The 23,652-nt window shown below is 32.2% G+C and overlaps 1 protein-coding gene across 6 annotated transcripts in view; it reads right to left on the bottom strand.

Moving 5' to 3' along the window:
• CSMD3 (CUB and Sushi multiple domains 3) overlaps window positions 1-23,652 on the bottom strand; it is a 1,090,811-nt gene that overhangs the window by 700,559 nt on the left and 366,600 nt on the right. For all 6 annotated transcript variants that reach the window (XM_074316364.1, XM_074316366.1, XM_074316365.1 and 3 more), the window contains exon 6: window positions 14,082-14,194. In XM_074316364.1, coding sequence (XP_074172465.1) covers window positions 14,082-14,194 — 113 coding nt within the window. The remainder of the gene's footprint in view (window positions 1-14,081; window positions 14,195-23,652) is intronic.

The raw sequence follows: 23,652 nt of genomic DNA, 5'->3' as shown, positions 1-23,652 counted from the left end.
TAAAACAATTCGGAATCTGTTTTCTAGCTTTTATACAATAGATAAAATACTTATATTGTCCATATCTTTTCATTTGCACAGATTGTGCTAGTATTTTAGGTGAACAATATATATACTTTAATGTCAGCCAATAGTAATAGAGAGTAGTAATTTTTTCTTCTTTCTGGTCACTTTGAATTTGTCATAAACCAGAAGGTCTGGGGTGGTACTGAGAATACTGAATAACAGCTAGTTTAGACTGGAAGCTGAATTGTGAATGTTGGCCACAGTTGTATCAGAAAGTGCCCTACTGTGCCAGCTATTAGCTATTTGTTCTATTATGGGAGAATCTAGTGGGTCCTGTAAGAGAATGGGACAGTTTAGGAGTCAGGGAGGCAGGCCAGATTCTCTGGTCCATGCAGGAGTGGCTTTGTACTAATCAGTACTATTTCAATATTTTAATGATCTGTATAGCTAAAGTGAACTAACGCAGTTTTATTCCACACAGTATCACATCTTCATTCTAACCTAAAACTGTTCTGCATCCTTCTAGACTCAAGTCAGGCGTCAGGTTATCTGAAACATTTTTTGGACCATGCCTTCTCTTTCAGTGTCTCAATTTTAATGCTTCACTTTTTTTTTTCTTTGAAAACAATATCACTCATCTTTTCACATTCTACATGGGGAACTTTGAATTCACGAATTGTATAATATCAGAGCCTAGCACAGTGTCTGGTATAGAATAAGTCTTCAGTAATATTTTTGTTGAACAAAATTGGATGAATAGGTAAATTAACAAATAAATAAATATGTCATAATAATCTCAAAGGTGGTTTTAATATAAAAAAAATTCCAGTTTTCTTAAACAACAGCGTTAGCAATTTTCCTACCTCATTTATAAATTTGGGTAATTAAATAACTAAAAAACAAGAATGCACTAAGTAATGATAAATTTATTGTCAGATAAAGTTAATTCTTTCTATCCTTTCTTATAGAATCTTTCCCAAAATATTTCCTGAGGGATAGTAGTTCCAAAATAAGCTAAAAAGGTCTTATTTGATTAAATAAAATAATTCAGCTTAATTTTTTAACCCGGTGTAAAAAAAAAATAATAATATTATTTTATTTTAATCCAAGATTTTGGGCCATAAAATTCATCCATTTGACTACTCATCCCCATGCAACTCTAAACTTAAGAAAAATCAAATGTTAATAATAGTATCATTTGAACAAACTTTCCCTAAATTGCCTTTGGCTATTCCAGAATATCTGTTAATTTGAATTAAAATGTCTAGGGATTTTAACTTCAAAATGTCATTTTCAACTGGCATGGCAAAACTGTCTACAAAATAAATGTTAGTAAGGTACACAAGGCTTATTGCCTCAGATCGTATTTTTCATACTGACATGAGGGAATCAATCATATACAATATATTTGACTGCTTGTACCTGTTGTGCTTGATTGAAGCCCTTTGGAGGTCATTTTGTAATTACTGAATCATTACTAAAAACAAAATTACCTGTTCAATATATATGTCATGTCAATGGAATTTATAAAACACTTAATTTTGTTTATTATATACCAACTTAATCAATTATCTTTTGTTATGCGCTCATCCTTAGGTGATATAACAAAACCACCTTCAGTAGACAGTAAATGTGAGTATTAAGACTTCTTATTCGAGTAAAACTCTGTCATATATATTCATATGCAAATGAACACAAAATGAAACAATACTGAATCGCCATGTGGTACTACCATAAAACAATGCAATTTTTATAATTTACCAGATGTACTTTAAATACAAGAAATTTATGCAATTAAAGCCTAACAATGTTAGTAAGTCATTATATTATAATTAAAAGTACTTGATAGAAATCACATTAACTAAAATGAAAATGCTAACCCAAAATTAGTTCAGATAATAGAGATACTAAATATTATAGACAATGTATTTTTCAACTCAAATGGCAGCTGTAAATGTAGCTTGAACATTAATAAATCAATACATAATATATTTTAGGCCTATTTAGGAAAGGTGATATGTATATTTCCTTGAGGAGATCAATTTCTCATTTAATAATAGCTAGGTTGTTTGAAAATCTTAAACATTTGTATTTCTTGTTACTACTAATCTCAACACTGTAGACTTTCTTCATTCTTTAAGTCCTTTGTATTACTGTGACTCAAGAGAGAGTTCTTGTACAACTTTGACTGATATTTTTTTAAAGTCCACACTCAGCTATTAGTCTTGCTAGTCATGCTATGATGAGAGAAATTATGGAGTATGAATTTCAAATAGTTACTTTTTCATCTCAAGAGGCAAGCCTGGAAGCCTTACTTAATAGAGCTTTACAAGTATAAAAACTTGCAAAAAAAGAGCTTTACAAGTACGATTAGTAAAAACTCAAGACATGACAGAAGAAGCTTCCCCAGCATCTAATAAAACACGAAGTCAAAGCTGTCCCTTTGTATAAAAACTCTCATGGAGGACAGAGGTTAGTGAGGAAGAGTACAAACATCTATACAGTCTTTTTAAACTCCATTTGCTAAAGGAATTAATTCTGACATCATACAGTACTGACTTGCATTAGTAGAAATATGTAAGCCCCTTAAACTACACTGAGCAGAGCAACAGAGTGATATGTATCCAACAAGTTGGTAGTTTTATACTTTGTTGAATGATGGATGGTGAGTGGCAGATTGGTATAAGCGAGTTAACAACGAGTTAGGATCTTGCCATGAACCTATCATGGTAAAGGAAAAAATAAGATTTATACTAGAAATTGTCGCTTAAAGATTTTTAGCTAAAGAGGAGATGGAAGACCTAGCAAAAAGTGTGATGGAGTAGAGTCAGAAAGGTAGAAAATTGATCATACTAAAGAGCGTACCACAAGTTGCCTTGTGGGCACCAGCAGATGTCTGCAGGTTTCCCAGTTACCAAGAAGTGACATCTTCACTAAAACCAGCTAATATTTATGAGTGAGAACAAGGGTTTAATGTGAACCAGTCAGTTTCATCCCATCACTATTAGGGCTAGTATGATAACACTTAATCTAGAAGTTTTATTTCAAAAGGAAGAAGGCAATGATCCAAAACCTTAAGTTTGAGCATTTACCCCAAGGATGCTGACTTAACACAAGAACTTTTTTATTCTAGAAGAGACTGTTAAGTTTTAACTTTACTATCATTAGTAGGAACGCATGAGCCAAATTAAAATGCTACACCATAATTACCCTTTTTTCAGTTTTCCAGTTGTAGAGTACTACATTTTAAACCAATTATATGTTTTAGAAAGTATTATCTATTTTAGAATTTGGTATTTGATAGGTTATCTCCTATTTATAGTAGCTGCTGTATTTGAAGAAAGAAATCTAATAAAAATCATTTTACTAAGATATTTCAGGATTCTCACAAGTTCTGTGATTCTGTCACATAAGGTTAATATAATATGCCTTTCATTTGATAAGTATATCAATAAAAGATTTATACATATGGATTAAACACTGACTTAAGAAAGACCACTTATCAAAAATTAAAGATTTTTTTAAGCGTTGAAGATCATTTTAAAAGAAACAATCAAAACATTGGATTAAGAAAGAACACTTAGATGCAATGACATGGATGGACCTACAGGATATTCTGCTAAGTGAAATAAGTCAGACTGAGAAAGACAAATACCATATGATCGCACTTATAAGTGGATCATAAATAACAGAATAAATGAGCAAACAAAACAAAAATAGACTCATAGATATAGAGAAAAAAGAAAAAAACTGATGGTTGCTAGATGGGAGTGGGGGTGGGGCTGAGTGAGAAGGTGAAGACATTAGGAAGTACAAATTGGTAGTCACAAAACAGTCACTGGGATGTGAAATACAGCATAGAGAATATAATCAATAATTTTCTAAAGACGATGGAGGGTGTCAGATGGACTTACCGGGGGATCACTTCATAGGTTATATAAGTGCCTAATCACTGTGCTGTACACCTGAAACTAATATAAAATAATATTGAATGTCAACTATAATTAAAGAGGGTGCCAAAAAATGAATACACATTTTAAGGAAGGAACAAACTGTATTAAAATTGTAATACTCAATATATAGTGATAACAAAAGATGAATACAAGTCATGTGTATACATTTTTTGGCACCCCTGGTGTGTGTGTGTGTGTGTGTGTGTGTGTGTGTATACACATGTATATACATATATATATGTATATATATATATGTATACATATGTGTGTATATATATGTATACATATGTGTGTTTAAATAAATAAGTATATATATATATATGTTGTTTTGTACACCTGAAACTAATAGAATTAAATTTAAAAAGAACACTTGGAAAGGTAAACATTACAGACCTTATTTTATAAAATATTGAAAAACATGACCATCTCTTCTAGTACTAGAACTATCTCTTAATTGATCTTCCTTTCAAAATTGTCTCTCCTCCAACTCAGTCTCCACTCACACCAATTCTGACCATTCTAAACTTCAGATGTGATGAGGTACTCCTCGACTTAAAATGTTTACAGGGATTATCCCCTTTTTTGCACTGCACTCAAGGAATGTGCAAACTTCCAGTAGCTTAGGATGCACTGCATCTTCTTTCCCCACTTGATCTCTTTAGATTCACTCTATGCCCTCTGAGGCTTTAATCTCATCATTTCTCCAAGGGATCACACTTCCTCCAATGGCAAGGTTTCTGAGGGTGCTGGATCCTCTATTAAAACACACGAAGGTAAGCACCATTCTTTTTAACCAAACAAATCCGATGTATCCTCTGTTCCCAGATTAATTCAGCCAATGTCAGGATTTGGTGTTTGTCTCAAAAAAAAAAAAAGTATATGTGTCTAAAGGCTCTAAGGAATCTTTTGGAGCCAAAAATTAATATAAGACTTGGTCTTATTTTACTATAAGACCTGGTCTCATGTAAGAGCAGGTCTTATATTAATTATTTTGTTCCAAAAGACACATTAGAACTGATGGTCCAGCTAGGTCTTATTTTTTGGGAAACATGGTATATATATAAATATATATATTTTTATATATAATTTTTAAATAAATATTTTTATATAAATTTTTATATAAATATTTTTTCAATTACAGATGACATATAATATATTAGTTTCATGTGTACAACATAGTGACTAGACATTTATATAACTTACTAAGTGATCACCCTGATAAATCTAGAACACACCTGACTCCATACAGAGTTATTACAATATTATTGACTATATTCCCTATGCTATTTTCATTTTCATGACTATTTTGTACTACCAATTTGTACTTCTTAACCCTTTCCCCTTTTCACCCATTCCCACCAATATCCCTCCAATCTAGCAACCATCGCAATGTTCTCTATATCTATGTGTTTCTTTCTGTTTTGTTTGTTCACTTCTTTTATTTTTTTAAGTTCCACATTTAAGTGAAATCATATGGTATTTGCATTTCTCTGCCAGACTGACTTCACTTAGCATAATACCCTCTAGGTCCAGTCAAGTTGTTGCAGACTGCAAAATTTCATTCCTTTTTGTGGCTGAGTAATATTCCACTATATACATGTACCACTTCTTCTTTACCCACTCATCTACCAATGTACATTTAGGTTGCATCTATATCTTGGTTATTATAATGTTGAGATAAACATATGGATGTATGTGTGTTTTTTTATTAGTGTTTTGGATTTCTTTGGATAAATACCCAGAAGTGGGATTACTGGGGACTTCTTTGCCTCGTTATAGACTTTGATTTAAAGTCTATTTTGTCTAGTATAAGTGTGGCTACTCCAGCTTTTTATTATTTGTTTCCATTTTCATGAAATATCTTTTTCCATCCCTTTACTATCAGTCTGTGTGTGTCTTTCAACCTGAAGTGAGCCTCTTGTAAGCAGCACATCTAAGAGTCTTATTTTCTTATCATTCGTCCACTCAATGTCTTTTGATTGGAGCATTTAGTCCATTTGCATTTAAAGTTATAGTGTATGGATATGTAGTTACTTCAATTTTATTATTCATATCTTTGATCTTTTTTTGTCTTCTTCCTAAGGAAGTCCATTTAACATTTCTAGTAATACTGGTTTGGTGGTGATGAACTTTAGCTTTTTCTTATCTGGAAAACTGTTTTATCTGTCCTTCAATTTTAAATGATAGCCTTGCTGGGTAGAATAATCTTGATTGTAGGTCCCAGCTTTTCATAACTTTGAATACTTCTTGCCAATCCCTTCTGACCTGCAAAATTTCTGTGTTATGGAAGCTGTCTTGTAGGCAACAGCTCTTCTCTCGATGCTTTTAAGACTCTGTCTTTAACTTTTGGCATTTTAATTATGATGTGTCTTGGCATTGTGATGTAGGCCTCTTTGGGTTCATCTTGTTTGGGAATCTCTGTGCTTCCTGGGCTTGCAGTGTCTATTTCCTTCATCTGGATGGGGAAGTTCTCAATCATGATTTCATCAAGTAGGTTTTCAATTCCTTGCTGTCTGTCTTCTCCTTCTGGTACAAATGTTGCAAATGTTGGTATGCTTGATGTTGTTTCAAAGACCCCTTAAACTATCCTCATTTTTTGGATTCTTTTTTCTTTCTGCTGTTCTGATTCTGTGTGTTCTGCTACCTGATCTTTCAAATCGGTGATTTGATCCTCTGTTTCATCGAATCTACTCTTGATTCCTCTGTATTCTTCAATTATGACTGGTTCTTTTTATGCTTTCTATTTCCATTTTTGTTTGCTAACTCTTTGTTGAAGTTCTCACTGAGATCATTGAGTAATGTTATAACCAGTGCTTTGAAGTCTGCATCTGGTCGATTGCTTCTCTCCATTTTATTTAATTTCTTATTCTGGAGCTTCGTTTTGATCTTTCATATGGGATATGCTTTATTGTCTTCCCATTTTGACTGTCTCCCTGTATTTGTTTCTTTGTATTAGATAGAGCTGCTACGACTCCTGGTTTTGGTAGAATAGCCTTATGTAGTAAGTGTCCTGTGGGGGCTCAGTGTCATAGTCTCCCTTGTCACCTGAGCTATGGGGGACTCTGTGCCACTGAGCCCCTACAGGACACTTACTACATAGGTATGCCGTTTGTGTGGGTTGTGTGGGCCTTCCTATTATAGCTGAGCCTTGATTTCTGTTGGCATGTCAATGGAGGGGCTGACCCTCAGGCTGATTGGCTGTGAGGACTGGCCATGACTACAGTGGAGGAGCCATTGTGTAGAGCTTAAGTGCACAGAATAGGATTAATTTTAGCAGGGCTCTGGTGCCTACTGAGTGTGCCCTTTGGGTATGTCATTTGTGGAGGTAGTTGGGTGGTGCTCTATTGTGGTCTGAAGCTGGCCACTGAGTGTGTTGGTTCTGGAGCCTCTTAGGAAGGCTCAGGTGCAGGCCAAGATCAGCTGTTTCCTGTGCCCTGTTTGGGGCCACTTGGTATGAGCTACAAAGTGACCTGTCAATGGTTGCCACTTGTGCTGGGCTTTGAGATGCCTGGGAGAGGCTAAACTGTGAACCAAGGATGGTGGCAGCTAGTGTTGGGCTTGAGACTGCTTAGCAAGCTGTATGGGGCATGATAAGGCCAGATGCTGCTTGTATGGGGGTTGTGAACCTTTGAGAAGGTTGAGGAAAATCTGCAGCATGAGCCAAGACACACCATTTGTATGGAAAAGCCACTGGAAACAGTTTTGGGGAGCCCGAAAGGTGGATGGGGCAGAAAAATACCATTTTTTTAAAAGTAACAACAATGTGTGTTATTTTTCTTTTTGACTAAAAGTTAGAGTCACTCCAGTATCAATGTTATGGAGATTGATTCAATTCCTTAGTAAATAATGAAATTTTGTAATAGAATATCCATCTAATCTTTAATACGCTGATTCCTGTGACTATATCTTAAGTGAATCCATTGTTTTCATTCATACTTTCCTGCTATATTTTGCTCAAAACCCATTATCATCTGAATTTAAGCAGTCCTGTTTATATGAATCTGAATTTAATGATTCCAAGAGTATATTTTTTTCGTGAATCATACCTATTATTCATGAGTTAATGCATGTCATTAACTCGTAACGAGAATAAAAAGGCCTACTATAAAACAGGCAAGATAAAAGAAGTAATATTCTTAATATTCTACTTTTTAAAAAAATCTCATTTTTATATATATATATATATATATATATATACACACACACATATATGTCAAAACTGTATTCCAACTATAAATACAGTCACATCGCTTAATTTTCAATTCATCAATGTTAAAATATTTAGCAAGATAAAGTATTTTACTAGAAATTATGTTTGACTTAAGTGAAGGGAATGAATCACTAGCATTGTGTTTCTGATATACAACACTTAGCTCAGTTCACCAGGTTGTGTTCCATAGTGAAATTTCTATTTCAGGGGAATGTGAAATTAAATGACAATTAGCCAGTTTACTAGCAAACACACCTATAGTTTATGAATAGAATTTTGGGCTGGGAGATATGTAAGAAGAGTTGCAAATACATTTTAAGGATGAAGAATGGAAAAATATAGTCAGCTATGGAAGAATTTAATTCTATCATTATTATCAACAAATGTATTCAAAGTCCTTAAATTCTATATTTGCCTGACTAGGAAAGATACATGTACAACACAGAAAAAATACTATCAGGGAGTTTATAAAGGCTGTTTTAGGCAGACCAATGTTTACTTAGACCATAAATATGTTATTGTTATCTCTGCTGGTTGTGCCTACAATGTACTCATTAAGACAATGAATCCCATAAACCAGACAGGCTCATAAAGCAAGAAGTAAACTAAGTTTCTCCCTTTTTTTTTTAGCATCACAATAAAATAAAATAAAATAAAAAAGAATTTCCAGGTGAAAGTAATCATTGTGCCTTGAAAGAGGCTTGAAGAAAATAAATGGCATTAAGAATAAAATAAAAAGAAAATAAAACAAAGTACAAGACTGGAAATAAATTTTCAAACACCAACAAAACTCAACTTCCAAAACCCAGTAAATAAAAGTAACTAGCTTACTTCAAACCTTATAATAATGCAGTTAGTCTATGTATGAAGAGGGAATTTTTTTGAGATAAGAATTCAAATATAGTTTATAAATTTTCCCATAATACGCGCTCACTAAAAATTAAGTAATACCTACTAGAATATGAAAAAATACATATTTTTTTCAGACCTGTTGAATTATGCTGACAAAGCCCTCCCTGTTCACTGTCTTTACCAGAAAAGTAACCTATTTCCCCATGTCCAACACTCCCATAACTGTAAACTACACCTACATGTCCAAACCAAAGTTTTGATCTTTATGTAAGTCACACTCCCACCTCCAAACTTGAAATACTAAACATGACTCACATTGTTAAATTGTAAGAGTGGTTCATGCTTAGAATGGTGGGACATTAATTCCTGGTTTTTCATTAACAATGGATATAAAAGGTACAACAAGAAAAACTGACGCCTAAACAAATTTATATATATATATATATATATATATATATATATATATATATGTATGTATATGTATATATATGTATACGTATATATGTATATATACACATATATACATATACACATATATACATATATATATGTATATATTTACTTTGTTGCTTTGCTTTATTTTTAAACTTGGACTACATTTATGATTTAAAAAGTTATGTTTGACAGTGGAAACTTCTTCTCAGTTTTACTTACAAAAATAATCTTATTTTAAAATTGTGTTCTAAGCAAAAGTGCTTTTTTCTTTACAGAAACGTGGGCATCCTCATTTGTGACAGTGAGAAGTATAAAAACCTAGTGTTTTCCCTTTTTAATTGTTGTTCCTGGATTCAAATTTCAAGCTTCATCACAATTTTTAAATGATTTGTACCTCACAGCTAGAAAGTGTGTCTCTCAACCATTCAATATTTTGATAATCTCTTCCACTGAAGCATCTTTACTCCTTGCATATTGAATTTTTATTATAAGAAATCTTAATAATGTTTGATTTGCATAACAATAAAGTATCTGGCTATTGTAACTGTTTTAACTAATGGGGTAACTAAGATTCAGACAACTCAAATAGCAATTAGTAACATTACAATTCAACCCTCATCTTCTGACCCCAAATCCTTTTATTTCCTAATATACTGTACTGCATCTCGATAATCTTATTTATCTGCATCCGGTAACTGCACACATACATTTTTCAAAACATTTACAAATGTAAAAAATGGAATAACAACTCCAAAGTTATTTTCACATCAATTATGTGCATCTAAAATGCCAAGGGCCTCTGTATAATTGAGGTGAATGGCAGTGCATTTTCAGTATGGTTTGATAGTTCTGTCCATTAAATATGTTTTCTTACCAAAAAGATACACAGCTGATCCCAAAATGATGATAACTTGGTTTAGAACCTATCTAAAATAATTTTTCTTCAAAAATTCAAAATGGACTGTATTACTACTGATGTACCTTTGTGAAATTGATCTATAAAATATTAACCTACATAAGAAGAGTCACACGAACAAAATTACGGAAAAAATCAAAATGTAATAAAATCTATAAGGGTTTTGAAGAACTTAATCTATAATATAGAAATACTCATATATTTAGATATTTGGAATTGATTAAATGTTACAATTCCTAAACTTATATGCCAAAGACAATTTTGTGAACATCTACAGCTACAGCATCTTTGACAGAACATTAAAAAATGCTAAAGTGGTGAATAACGTAAAATAAAAAAAGGTTGTAAGACTATTTCACACTTCAATAATTAGCTTTATGTATAAAAAATACTTTCAATCATCTAGAAGTAAAATATTCTATATTAGATAATTGAGAGTCATCTGAAAATCTTCCAATTTTGAAATTAAGAATACATGATCAAATATTTATAGAAATGGAAAAGAAATAGACTTCAGATTTATAATAAAGATCAAGTGACAGTAATATGGAGACTTCAAAATATAGATAAGAGAACTTCCAAACATCATAGTAAAAGAAAAGTTATACTATTTAAGTGTCAAATAATACAAGTTCTCATTAGGAAAGGTTAAAGGTAACTTGTAGGGACAGTTCTGAAAATCCAAGATTAATATAGTAAAATCACTGATTGAAACGATTTTCATTGGGGAGACTTGAAAATTAAAGAGGAAACATTTTTAAAGCATAGGAGAGATAACAGAGTTTCAAAATAAGAGACTTCCAGTATAAGTAAATGCAGGGGGACAAAAGAGATGTTTTTGTTTATTTTGGATAGGAGAGGGAATAATCCAATGTAGACCTGGGAGAGGGGAATCATTTTACATATGGGAGGCATTTTATTTTAATCAATACATTTCTTACCACTTTTGTGTCAGAACTGAATTTTATTGTTTGCGTGTACTCCTTAAACTGTACTCAATTCTATTTAAATTATAATATTAAAGCCAATAAAGAAGTTAGCTTATAACGCAACTTGAAGAAGGTTCTATGTAGATGTGTCTATGTGTCTACTCCATTAAATATGGGACAAACTATAAAAACAGCTAATGACATTTAGGAACTCTTAGCAGTGTACACTTAATTTTCATGATATTTTATAAGATCACAGATTAAATAAAAATGCTATGAGGAAAATAATCAGTCTTTGGAAACCTAAGATCCATTAAAACATTAAATGTTTTCAAGATAATTGATAAATGGATAATAATTACTCCAGAAGAATTTGAGTTATTACAAAACTGAGTTACATGGAGAGTTGGATATGACTTTTGTATAGGATATAGTATAGCATATGACTTTTCTATATGCCACAATTTTTCAAATCTTGAATTTCAGATACCACTGAAATTAAATGGTAGCATGGAACAATCTAAAAAGCATGGTTACTACTGCAGGCTCAGGCATGTATTTCAACATGTCAGAATTATGAATTTTACAGCTATTTAGGCTAGCTTATTAGAGTTTTCTCCAATTGAAATTTCTTTATTTGATTATACTTTTAAGACTTACTTCTCCAACTGAATTTATGTTGTCTAGGTAAAATATTATTTGGAGATAATACAATTAGAAAAATCAAGCCTGAAACTGGAAAGTTTTAAAAGGATACAATGCAAAGATGTATTTTTATACAGTAAAATTTTTCCTTGATGTTATTTTAAAATCATAGCTTCCGTTTTCTTAGACCACTTTATTTCCTTTACAGATATAGATCACAACAAAAATTACCCTCTTTTGAGCTCCTTTCCCTGATGAAAATAGAAATGATTCATACCCCATGAAATATTTTCTTTCTAATTTACTACAATGAATTCACAGATACGCTTTTTTTTCAGTGCTGAAACAAGAGAGGCAATACTGGAAAATCAACTGAATCTTGAAAGTATTATAAAGTCCATTTAAGATCACCAAGTCGAATATTGAAAATAATAATACACAAATCTACTGACAGCTTTTCACTGTTGTCCTACAATGAAAAATAACCCTAACTGAAGACACCAGTTTCATGAAACCATACTGCATAAAGCAAGCAAAGTATTGTTTTATTTTTGAGAGAATAGATCTATTTGTTTTCCTCCAGGTATGTATATTTAAATATAAAATAACTGTCACTTTATATTCAGATAAAGAGTAGAAGCCACCTGACCTAAAGATTCCATGAATCTAATAGAAAAGATCACCACATGAGTGAAAAATGGTAAGCCTTGAATGTCTGCCTTGCCATCTGCCTTAACTCGTGGCAGAGGGGAATCAGAGCCATAAATTCATGTGGTGGGAAAACTCAAGAGAAGGGGTCAATCCAAAGATCAGAAGGCTCCACAACAATTACTTCTGTTCAATAAAAACTCCTCTGATTTCTGAAGTGAATAACATTTTAGAAATTGAAATTAGAAACTCAACAAAACATGGTGCAAATTTAAAAGTGGCATTGGCTAAAATTGGTAAGATTTAAGTTACTACTATGCCTTGGACAGTTATTTTTAATGATACATAAAAATATATTTTTCTATGAATATTTAATTTTTAGTTTTAAAATATAGTGTTTTATGAGTAATATATCCTGAGAAATGTTAATAAAATGCATGGCTTTGATTGCATTTGTGCATTCATATTTCCATTCAAATTAACTACATTAGAAATAGAAATTATAAATTTTACTACAGTGGATTTTATCTAAAATTGTTACTTTTAAATTACTTAGTGAATTTTATTATAGTGATTACTGAATACATTATTATAAGTGTCAAAATACCAATCACATTAGTCTGTTGCTATTATTGTGAGAAATCTTAGTGATAGGATGCTATATAGAGAGATTGCTCGTTCTCAAAATGTAAACTGATTGTTGAAATTTGTATTCCAGAAAACAATACATGGTTTAATACCATTTTAGGTATTAAGTATAACTGCTCTAACGTCACCCTATTACATTTTCAAAGCACTTAAGACTGAAGACTACTAAAAAGAAAAGCTTAAAAAAAAACAGATAAATGGATAAATGTAACGGTGGCAATGCTCGCTATGCCCTGAACAGTAGCTGATACACCACTGAGAATGAAATGAATTATTTGTATAAGTAGTCTGAGGATAAAATACACTAAATCCATACAATATTATTGGACATTGTAGAAGCTACAGTTTCGTTAGTACTCTACCTTCATCATCTTGTTCTAAAGGAAGTATTTTTGCAAGTTAATACATTAAATATTATATCCCACTTATTCAAAATTATGCCTGTTAAAAAAATGGTACCCAATAATTCTAACAAAGTTAGTTAAACTAGCAATAGCAAACACACTACATGGAAATGAATTTCACTGTTGAAGAGACTATTTACAACTGCAGGTTTTCTGCAGTGTTTTGCAATACAGCTTTAGGTAGCATCTGTTACGTATTACCTTTCAGAGGTCATAATATTTTTTATAAGGAACATTGTTCTATGAAAATTAACTAATTTTATACTGTAATTTAATTAGGATCACCTTATTGCCCCAGCAAGGGAATGACTGGTTTTGCTTATTCAAATTACAACTTATTAATGCTAAAGATATTTTGCTCCTATCCAGAATGCAGTTGTGTATACCAGAATCATTTTACACATCAAAAGAGGCAGAAATATTCATTAAACATACCTTGATAAGGAGCACTAAATCCACGATATCGGTGATTGCTGTCTGTAACAAAATGCAGCCTGAGCCAGTTTTTGTTGCTGATAATTGGTGGTGGGATATTCATTCCAGATAACCTGAATTATGGAAGACAACAACAACAAAAAATTAAAAAGCTTCTCAGCAGTAAATGTTTTCACTTAATTGGGATCCCCCCAATTTTTTCCAATATTCATGAGTTTGCATTAACTTTTTAATCACAAATGAAGTTGTTATTTATGCACAGGAAACTCAATCATAAAATAGTGCAATTCCAAACACATTCTGTTCTAATTAGGTTGTATATGCGTGTATTAATAAAATCAACTGTAAACTGCATATGATTTTTAATTCACCCAAATTTACTACATAGATAATAAACATAACAGAAGATGAGCTGATGGTGCTGGTCATTGTTTTCCCCATGTCTGAGCTGATACAGTATAGTTATACAACAGAAAGACTTCAGGCACTAGATGTACTTTTCCTACCTAATGCATTTTAGTATTTCACATTTGATGGCCAATTCCACAACTTCATTTCATAGGGCAGCACTATTTTAATGTAGTTTCAAAATACTGTAAATTTTCATGACCAACTTACTTTATGATACGTACTTCTATAATGCACTGGTAGTCTGCTCTAATTGAAAGTCAGAGAACACATTGTGTTTTGGATATATACTCGTATTTGTCTCCACATGTCTAGTCACAAAGTAACCATTTCATAATCTCCATAAATCAAAACATAATCTCTATAAGGCAAAATTTTGAAAATATGCCCCAGATATTTCTAGGTGTGTGTTATAAAGCCAAAGTAAAACATTCTCAAAAGAAATACTATTATACACTTAAGAATTTTAGACTAAGGTTTTCTCATAACCAGTATATAATGTATCTTTACCATTCATCAAAACTTACACTTTTCTTCGTCAGAAGGTAAAATAGACAGCTGGTGTGTGTGTGTGTGTGTGTGTGTGTGTGTTGGGGTGAGATGATTACAACTGTTCTTTTAGTGCCTGTCAGTCAGTTATTCTAAGGGACATTGGAATATATGTCTGTACATGTAATCAGTGGCGAGGTGTAGAGATGGTGATGTAAGGATCCTTTACGCAACACTTTCCCCTTTTGTCCCCCCAAAACCAACCTCACCTAGGATGTTTTGGAGATAATCATCACTTTTAGTTAATGATTACCTGCAAAGGAATGCATATGAATTCACCTTTATTGTATCATTGTGCCCAGGGGTGTATAAAATGGGCTTGACAACCTTACAGTGTCATCCATTTTTCTTGGATTCTAACAAGAAGTTGGGTTTTATCTGATACATTTCTCATTGCTCTGCCTGTTTTAGATTGCACTTTGTTTAACTTTTCCCTATCAATGCCTTATTTTCTCTTTTCATAAAGGTGGCTCTGCTTATTTCTCCAGCGGGCTGGTTTTTCATATCTGAATTTAGTAAATATATGTAATTCACCTATATAATTTAAAACTCAAGTTTTAAAATTTCACTTCATTACTTTCAGAAAATATCCAGGTTATGTTTATTTCTGTTTGCTTGTTGGTGTTTTGGTTCAAATAGCAAGTCAATGAAAAAAAATCCTTGGATTTGGTATAATTATATTTTCAATGTAGTATGCTTCATGCCAGATTTTCATTTACAATTTGGTTCTCTTCAATTCCCTGATTCAGTGAGCACAAATATCCATCAGGGAAAGTTTAAATTATTTTTGACAGGCTGTACACATTTCTAAATGTAATGAGACTATAATGCATGGATGGTTGTAATAAACCAAAGCACAGTGTTTGGAGAGAGGTCCTTATCAAATCCTATAAATGAGAAGTAACTCAACAAGGACATCAAAAATGTACGTTAGGAAAGAAGATGAAACACACAATAAAAAGGATGAATTCCCATTTTTCCTAGGGACATCAAAAATAATTTCAGCAATACAATGTAATAAAGGCAGGAAAAAGCTACTAAGGAACTAGAGTTTGGAGCCAGAATTCACCTTCAGGAATTGACAAAGGTGGAACTGAAGATATTAGAACTGCAGTAGCTAGAGGCATTAACGTCCATGAGGTAGAACGGATAATGGCAGTTTAACAGGGGTGGGACTAAGAGGATATTTCTGACAGCCTCAATGCTTCCGCTCATGAAGCAGAATTGTAGATGAACCAAGACACTGAATAAAAAGCAAGTGTGCCTCACCACCCTTCTGCCACAAGAGAAAAGAAGTACGTTCATTGATTATAAGGGAGTTGCATGGATTTTCCAAATTGTGGTCACCTAGTACTGCTCATTATTAAAACACAATTTACACAATATGAATTTGCTTATGGTTTATGGTGAAATATAGTAAATGAATCTACACATCTTTGTACCATATTTCACATATTATTAGCAGATTTTACAAATGGAAGATTGAGATCATATGCCACCTAGAAAGTTTCCATTAAACTGATTAATTTAGATAATTTCTTAAGCAACAAAGGAGACATTTCTTAAATCTAATTGTCACCTCTATGTCAAGTCACTATGATGACTTGAAAGTAAGCACATATGGGTTCATTCTAATATAAAGTCAGTGAGAGTCATCTCACTGATGCTAAGGGTTGGAAATATAGTAGTAACAAAACAGAGCAATCCATGATGTTTCAAATTGAAAAAAAAAAGATGACATAAATAAATAAGATAAATTCAGATGGTAGCAAAATATGCACAAAAACAATAAGAGTAACATAATCAAAAATGTATAAAAACAAGATTGTAATTGTTCCATTTTTTCCATTTAGCACTGGAAACAGCCCTACTCATGAATGCATGTCTTAGATGACTAAATCGGATTTTAGCATAATTAAATTAAAGTATGATAATGACAAATGCCATAAATTTGTACTACAATTATTTGTATCCAGGAAGAATTCAAGACATGACTTTTGAGTAATTAACGATTTTAAATGAACACAGTAAATTAATAATGACATCAAATTTAACTGAATATGTAATGTAGAAATATTGACAATCATATAGTTGCAACTTGCCATAATTAATCTCTCTATAAGTTGTTTTTTATTTATTTAATTTGCTGCAGAAATAAATGACTAAATAATTAATTGATAATTTAAATCAGATACATTTTCTATTGTAGACAGTCCCTTAGAGCATATGATTATAACTCTTACAACTTTTTTAGAAAAATTAGTTAAGTGTAAGAAACCTGAGAACCCAAGGTTTTTACCATTTTCTAAATGTCCCTCAAACTATTCTGACCCTCCCCTTTGGTTTATGACTCTCTTGCTCAGATCCTCATTGCTGTCATTTGTTGATCTCTGATTCTCAACTTGCTCAAAATTGCACTGTAACAAGTGTCTTTGGTGCAATTAACATCTATTTTTTTTATTCTTTCCAGTTCCCCAAAAGTATTTAATGACCTGTCTTTCCTCGTCTTTAGTACCCATAGGCACAAACCTTAAACCGATGATTATTCAAATCACCTGCATGACCCCAAAATCTCATTTGCCCACCATAATTCTCCCACTCTCTCCTAATTTTATTTCTTTTTCTCTCTTGCTCTTTCACTCTTGCTCTCTCTTTCCCTCATTTACCTCTTCTGACCTTCTTCTTTCTGTGGCAGTTAGGTAAGATTCATTCCTCATGCTTCCTCTGTTCTCCAAGATTTTGTTAGATTAATTGTTCTATATTGAGCTGTAGTTAGTTCCTAAAATATATTCTTTCCTCTTAACTCAGGACCTTTTCATGTACTTCTCTTTAGGGCTGAATAAATATCACTTTTTTTTTAAAAAAAAAACTTATCTACTTTTACCATTCTTAGTGAAGCTAGCTTTAAAGTTTCAGGTTTAAGACAAATGCTTAATCTTTTTCGCTGCCCTCACAAAGCACCTTTGTATATTGCTATCACACCATTTATTATTTTGTATGGTAGTACAGTTTCTGCCTTCACTACTATTTTACACAATCTTTGAAGGTACGTATTAAATCTCCGGTTCTGAGCACAATGACTAACGTTAGTAGGTGTACAGTGACACTATTTATCAAGAAAATAAATGAATATAGGCTGTTTGAGCATGTACCATACCTTTCACTACCTATGTGTCTGGCCATACTTTTTTTGATAAATTGTCAATAATTAAATTTCATATCACTATCAAATGCTCTAGTTCTTATTTATTTTCTTTATTCATGGTCCATTTAAAATTCTACCTCCTTCACAAGTATTCAATTCCCTTAGCTAAAGGTTTTCTCGCTGTTCCCTGAACACCAAAATCACTTGTTAAAACTACCTCATGGCATCACCACTGCTTTATTCTTATTATGTTATACATATTCTATAAATTATAAGAAGTTAGAAGCAGGATCCATATTGAATTTATCTCTGAACTCAAAAGCACATTTCAAATTAAAGATAATAAATGGATGCTAACTAGATGAAGTAATATCCTATTATAAAATGTCTCAAAGTGTGTTCTACTGAATATTAACCACCAGAAATACCTTTGGGGATGGGGAAAGTACACCAGTCAAAAAGTTTTTGAATTGTTTGCTTGTAACCATATCCCCATACAATTTATTTTTAATGTGCTTTAACACAGAATTTCTTAAATTTATTTCATCAACCACTTTCTCATTCCCATGCTTTGCCACAAAATCAAATAACCTGCAGTAGAATTACTTTATGAACCCCTTGAGAAACCATTAATTTTATTTATTCCTTTAGGTCTGAAAAGAAATGCATTTCATAGTTGCAAAAAAAACACAGCATCTTTGAAAAAGGTCAAAAAAGAAAAAAATAATAAATGTTGTATTTGTTATGCAGCATATTATAAGTTGGAAATATATTTTTAGCAATAACATTAATCCTTTTCTGGGATGACATTAAATCTTCCATGCTATGCAATCATAAATTACTCGTGTGGGGTGTACAGACATCCACACTGACCATGCTGAGCTTTTCTGTCACAGATGTCTGACTGTGCTCTTGGTTAGATATCACAAAGTCACTGAACTGCAGAACACACAATCCTATGGGGTTTTAACAAGAGCATTAAGAAGCCAAGCATTGTGTTATGTAGTCCAATTATTCTGAAACCAGATGTTATAAAGCATTTGCAAAGCAAATGAGAGAAGTAGCTACAGTAAATGCTCTTCTGTTTCCTTTTCTTCTCCCTTCATCCACACATCCCACTTTCTTATCACCATCTACGCTCTCACTCAATACACCACTTACCCCCCATTTCCATGATCTGTCTTTAATACATATTCTCCTAAGAAAACTGGCTGCTGCAGAATAATGTTACTTTTATCTTAACACATGCTTCAGGAAAATCCCTGTTTATATTTTAGATATAATTTGTACCTATTAAACTACCAAAATTTGATTAAGACGAAGTAGAAAAAGTGAACAGCATTCTTACCATTTCAAAATTAAATTTATAATTAAAAAGCTGGAAAATAATCTTCCAATCCAGATTTTTTTAAAATAGAGAATTCTATTATACATATAAAGAATTAACAACAATTGTATCCATTCTGTCTCAAAAATAGAGGAGGAAAAAATACATTTTGTGAAGTTAATATTATCCTGATAATAAAACCAGAAAAATATCCATATAAAAATGAAAACAAAAAACTACAAACCAATATCATTCATGAACTTAGATGCAAAAACCCTCAATAAAGTATAAGCAAATCAAATCCAGGGATGTATAAAAAGAATTACATACCATTACCTAGTAAGATTTATTCAAGTTATATAAGGCTGGTTCAACATTTGAAAATCAATCAATGTAATCCATCATATCAACAGGCTACAAAAGAAAATGTAAATGCTCAAATTAATGGACACAGAAAAGCATTTGATAAAATTCAACATCCATTAATGGTAGAAACTCTCAGCATATTAGGAATAGCGGGAACATTTTCAACTTGATAAAGAGCATATACAAAAAAACCTACAACTCACATCAAACTTAATACTTAATTACTTAATGCTTTGGATTAAGATCAGAAATATGGCACATCATTCTACCAAAAGCAATTGCTAACAGACTAAAGAGATGATCAATTGACCAAAACGCAATTATAGTAGGGGACCTAAATACATCATTGACAGCTATGAATAGATCATCCAAACAGAAAATCAGTAAGGAACTATCAGCCTTAGATGACACATTAGACCAAATGGACATAATTGACATTTATCCCAGAGAACTTCATCCCAGAACACCAGACTATACATTCTTTTCCAGTGTGCATGGAACAGTCTCAAGGACAGACCATATGTCAGGACATAAAATTAGCCTGAGCAAATTTAAGAAGACAGAAATCATACCAAGCACATTCTATGATCAGAACGCTTTGAAATTGGAGATCAATCACAAAAAGAAAGTAGGAAAAACTACAAATATGTGGATATTAAACAACATGTAACTAAAGAACAACTGGGTCAAAAAAGAAATGAGAGATCAAAAGATACACAGAAACAATGAGAATAAAAATACATCTTATCAAAACTATTGGGCTTCAGTGAAAGCAGTAATAAGAGGGAAATTTATAGAATTACAGGCCTATATCAACAAACAAGAAAAACCCAAAATAAACAACATAACATTACACTTTAAAGAACTAGAAAAAGAAGAACACATGAAACCTAAAGTCAGCAGAAGGAAGGAAATAATAAGAATCAGAGCAGAACTAAATGAAATAGAGAACAAAAAGACAACAGACAAAAGTGAATGTAACAAAGAGTGGTTCTTTGAAAATATTAATAAAATTGGCAAACCTTTGGCTAGACTCACTAAGCTAAAAAAAGAAAAGACACAAATAAGCAAAATCAGAAATGAAAGAGGAGAAGTTACCAGGGTTACCGCAGAAATACAGAGGATCATACAAGAATATTATGAAGGACTATATACAACCAAATTTAATAACCTGGAAGAAATAGACAAGTTCTTAGAAACATACAGCCTTACTAGACTGAACCATGAAGAACTGGAAAATCTAAATACGAGGTCAGACAATTAAGTTCGCGAACTGACCCTAGAAAAAGTGCTACATAACTCATTGAATGCTGAATATCACTATGGTCATTTTCAAAGTGCTCCTGTTGGGAAGCTATGCACTGACACCAGCTCCTAGTCCACCCTTCAAAGTAATTTTGGAACTCTTTTCGTGAAATGGCCATCAGAGTTCTCATCGTATTACCCATGATGTCCTGAATGTCATCACAATGTCTTACTTTCAGTATTTCCTTTACCTTCAGGTAAAGAAAGAAGTCACTGGGGGCCAGATCAGGTGAGTAAGGAGGGTGTTCCAATACAGTTATTTGTTTATTGGCTAAAAACTCCCTCACAGACAGTACCATGTGAGCCGGTGCACTGTCATGACGCAAGAGCCACGAATTGTTGGTGAAATGTTTAAATAGTTTTCGTCTAACTTTTCAGCACTTCCAAATAGTAAACTTGATTAATTGTCAGTGCAGAGTGCAGTTGGTACAAATTCATAATGACTAATCCCTCCTATATATAGAAAAGTTAGCAACATAATTGCAACATGTTGGGGAACTTAATTGTCAGAGCTCATATCTCCTTTCAATAAATGGTGCTGGAACAACTGGATATCGTAATTCAAAACAGAGGAAAAGAATTATATCTCAACCAATACTATGTATCACTCACATATATGAAGTCAAAATAGGTCACAGACATAAATGTAAAAGCTAAAATATTAAAACTTCTAAAATAATATATGAGAGAAAAATACATGACTTTGGTTTAGTGGAAGAGCTCTTAGGAGAGACAGAAAAAGCATGAATCGTCAAAATAAAATTTAAAAAAGTAAACTTCAAAATAAATATTTCTACTCATGAAAATGCATCATTAAGGAAATTAAATTACAAGCCACACACTGGGAGAAAATATTTCCAATGCACGTATTTAAAAAGACATGTACCTTTAATATAGAAAGAATTTTCACAACTCAATAATAACAAGAAGATGACAACAAAAAATAGGCAGACCTTTTTGAACACTTCATTGTGGAGGAACTACACAAAACAAAGAAACACATGAAAAGACACTCCACATCATTAAGCCTTAGGGAAAGGCAAATTAAACTGAGACATCAACATCACTTCGGAGAATGACTAACTAGAATATCACATTGAGAACTTATACATTCGTATTTCAATGCTGATTTGAAAAACTGAAAATTGCAAGTCTGGAGAGGATTAAGGATTAAGAGCGACTGGAACTTTTACACATTGTTGGAAGAATTTAGCATTGTACAGCTATTTTGGAAAACAGTCCAGCAACTTCTTGTAAAATTAAATGCACACTTACCAGTTAAGTCAGCGTTAGCACTCCTAGTTATCTACCTAAGAAAAATAAAAACAATGCCCATACAAAGACTTGTACACAGATGTTTATGGCATCTTAATTCATAATCATCCGAAACTGACAAGTAGTGAATAAATTTGGTAAATTTATATAATTATGTATTATCCATCCCATAGAAGGAAATGAACTAATTGTACATGTAACAGCATAGATGAATCTGAAAAGCACTGTACGTAAACAAATCCATATACTACATATTATAGGACTGCATATTGTATTTTTTTTTTTTTTTTTTTTTTTTTTTTAATGACATTCTGAAACAGAAGAAGACTACACACACAGTAACAACAGCACTGGTTGCCAATGGCTGGAGGTACAGAAGGAAGGGGAAGTCAGTACAAAGGGAAATGACGCAACTTCCTGGGGTCAGGGAAACATTCAACATAGTTATTGTGGCTAAATGATTGTGTATGTTTGTCAAAATACATAAAATTGCACTCCTAACAAGTATACACTTTACCATAAAGTACACTTCAATAAACCTGACTTTAAGAAAAAAAATAATATTGAGAGATTTTGGCTTGCTTACAAATAACATTAACTCAATAATACGTATGCTTCTTGTGCTTGGGGGTCACAAAACTGCAACACAATAAATTTATTCTCTCAAGTAAAAGATAGGAGGTCATTTTAAGTTCTCTGAAAAGGATCATTCTCTTCATGAATAGAGGAATCATACCTCAACTATTATATCTATATATAAATATATCAACTATAAATATTATAGTTTCAATCTATAAATATTATAAATTGCTTTTCCTTGCACAGTAAAAAAAATACTTTCATTATTTGCCTGTAATTTTATTCCCAAAGTATTTCCATTGCCATACCTATATTACTGCTTACAATGACTTTTCTTCAGGCCTCTTGTATTGATACAGGCCCCAAGAGAATGGTCAAAAAGGAAAATGTTTGAAAAAAAACAAAAAGAAAACAAATTTATATATATATATATATATATATATATATATATATATATATATATATATATATTCCAGTCATTTACTTTATCTACTCAAGTCCCATAATTTTATTTATCCTTTTCACTGAACTAACCTTATGAATAGTTATGTTGGACACAGACTTCATTTTTTCTCATTTTACAATTTAGAACCATTCTGGTTAAAAAACAAAAAAAT

This window comes from Rhinolophus sinicus, linkage group LG12, assembly GCF_036562045.2.
Source record: "Rhinolophus sinicus isolate RSC01 linkage group LG12, ASM3656204v1, whole genome shotgun sequence".
NCBI classification, from domain to species: Eukaryota; Metazoa; Chordata; class Mammalia; order Chiroptera; family Rhinolophidae; genus Rhinolophus; species Rhinolophus sinicus.
The sequence above is the reverse complement of the archived record's forward strand: the minus strand, read 5'-3'. Positions and strand labels throughout refer to the sequence as shown.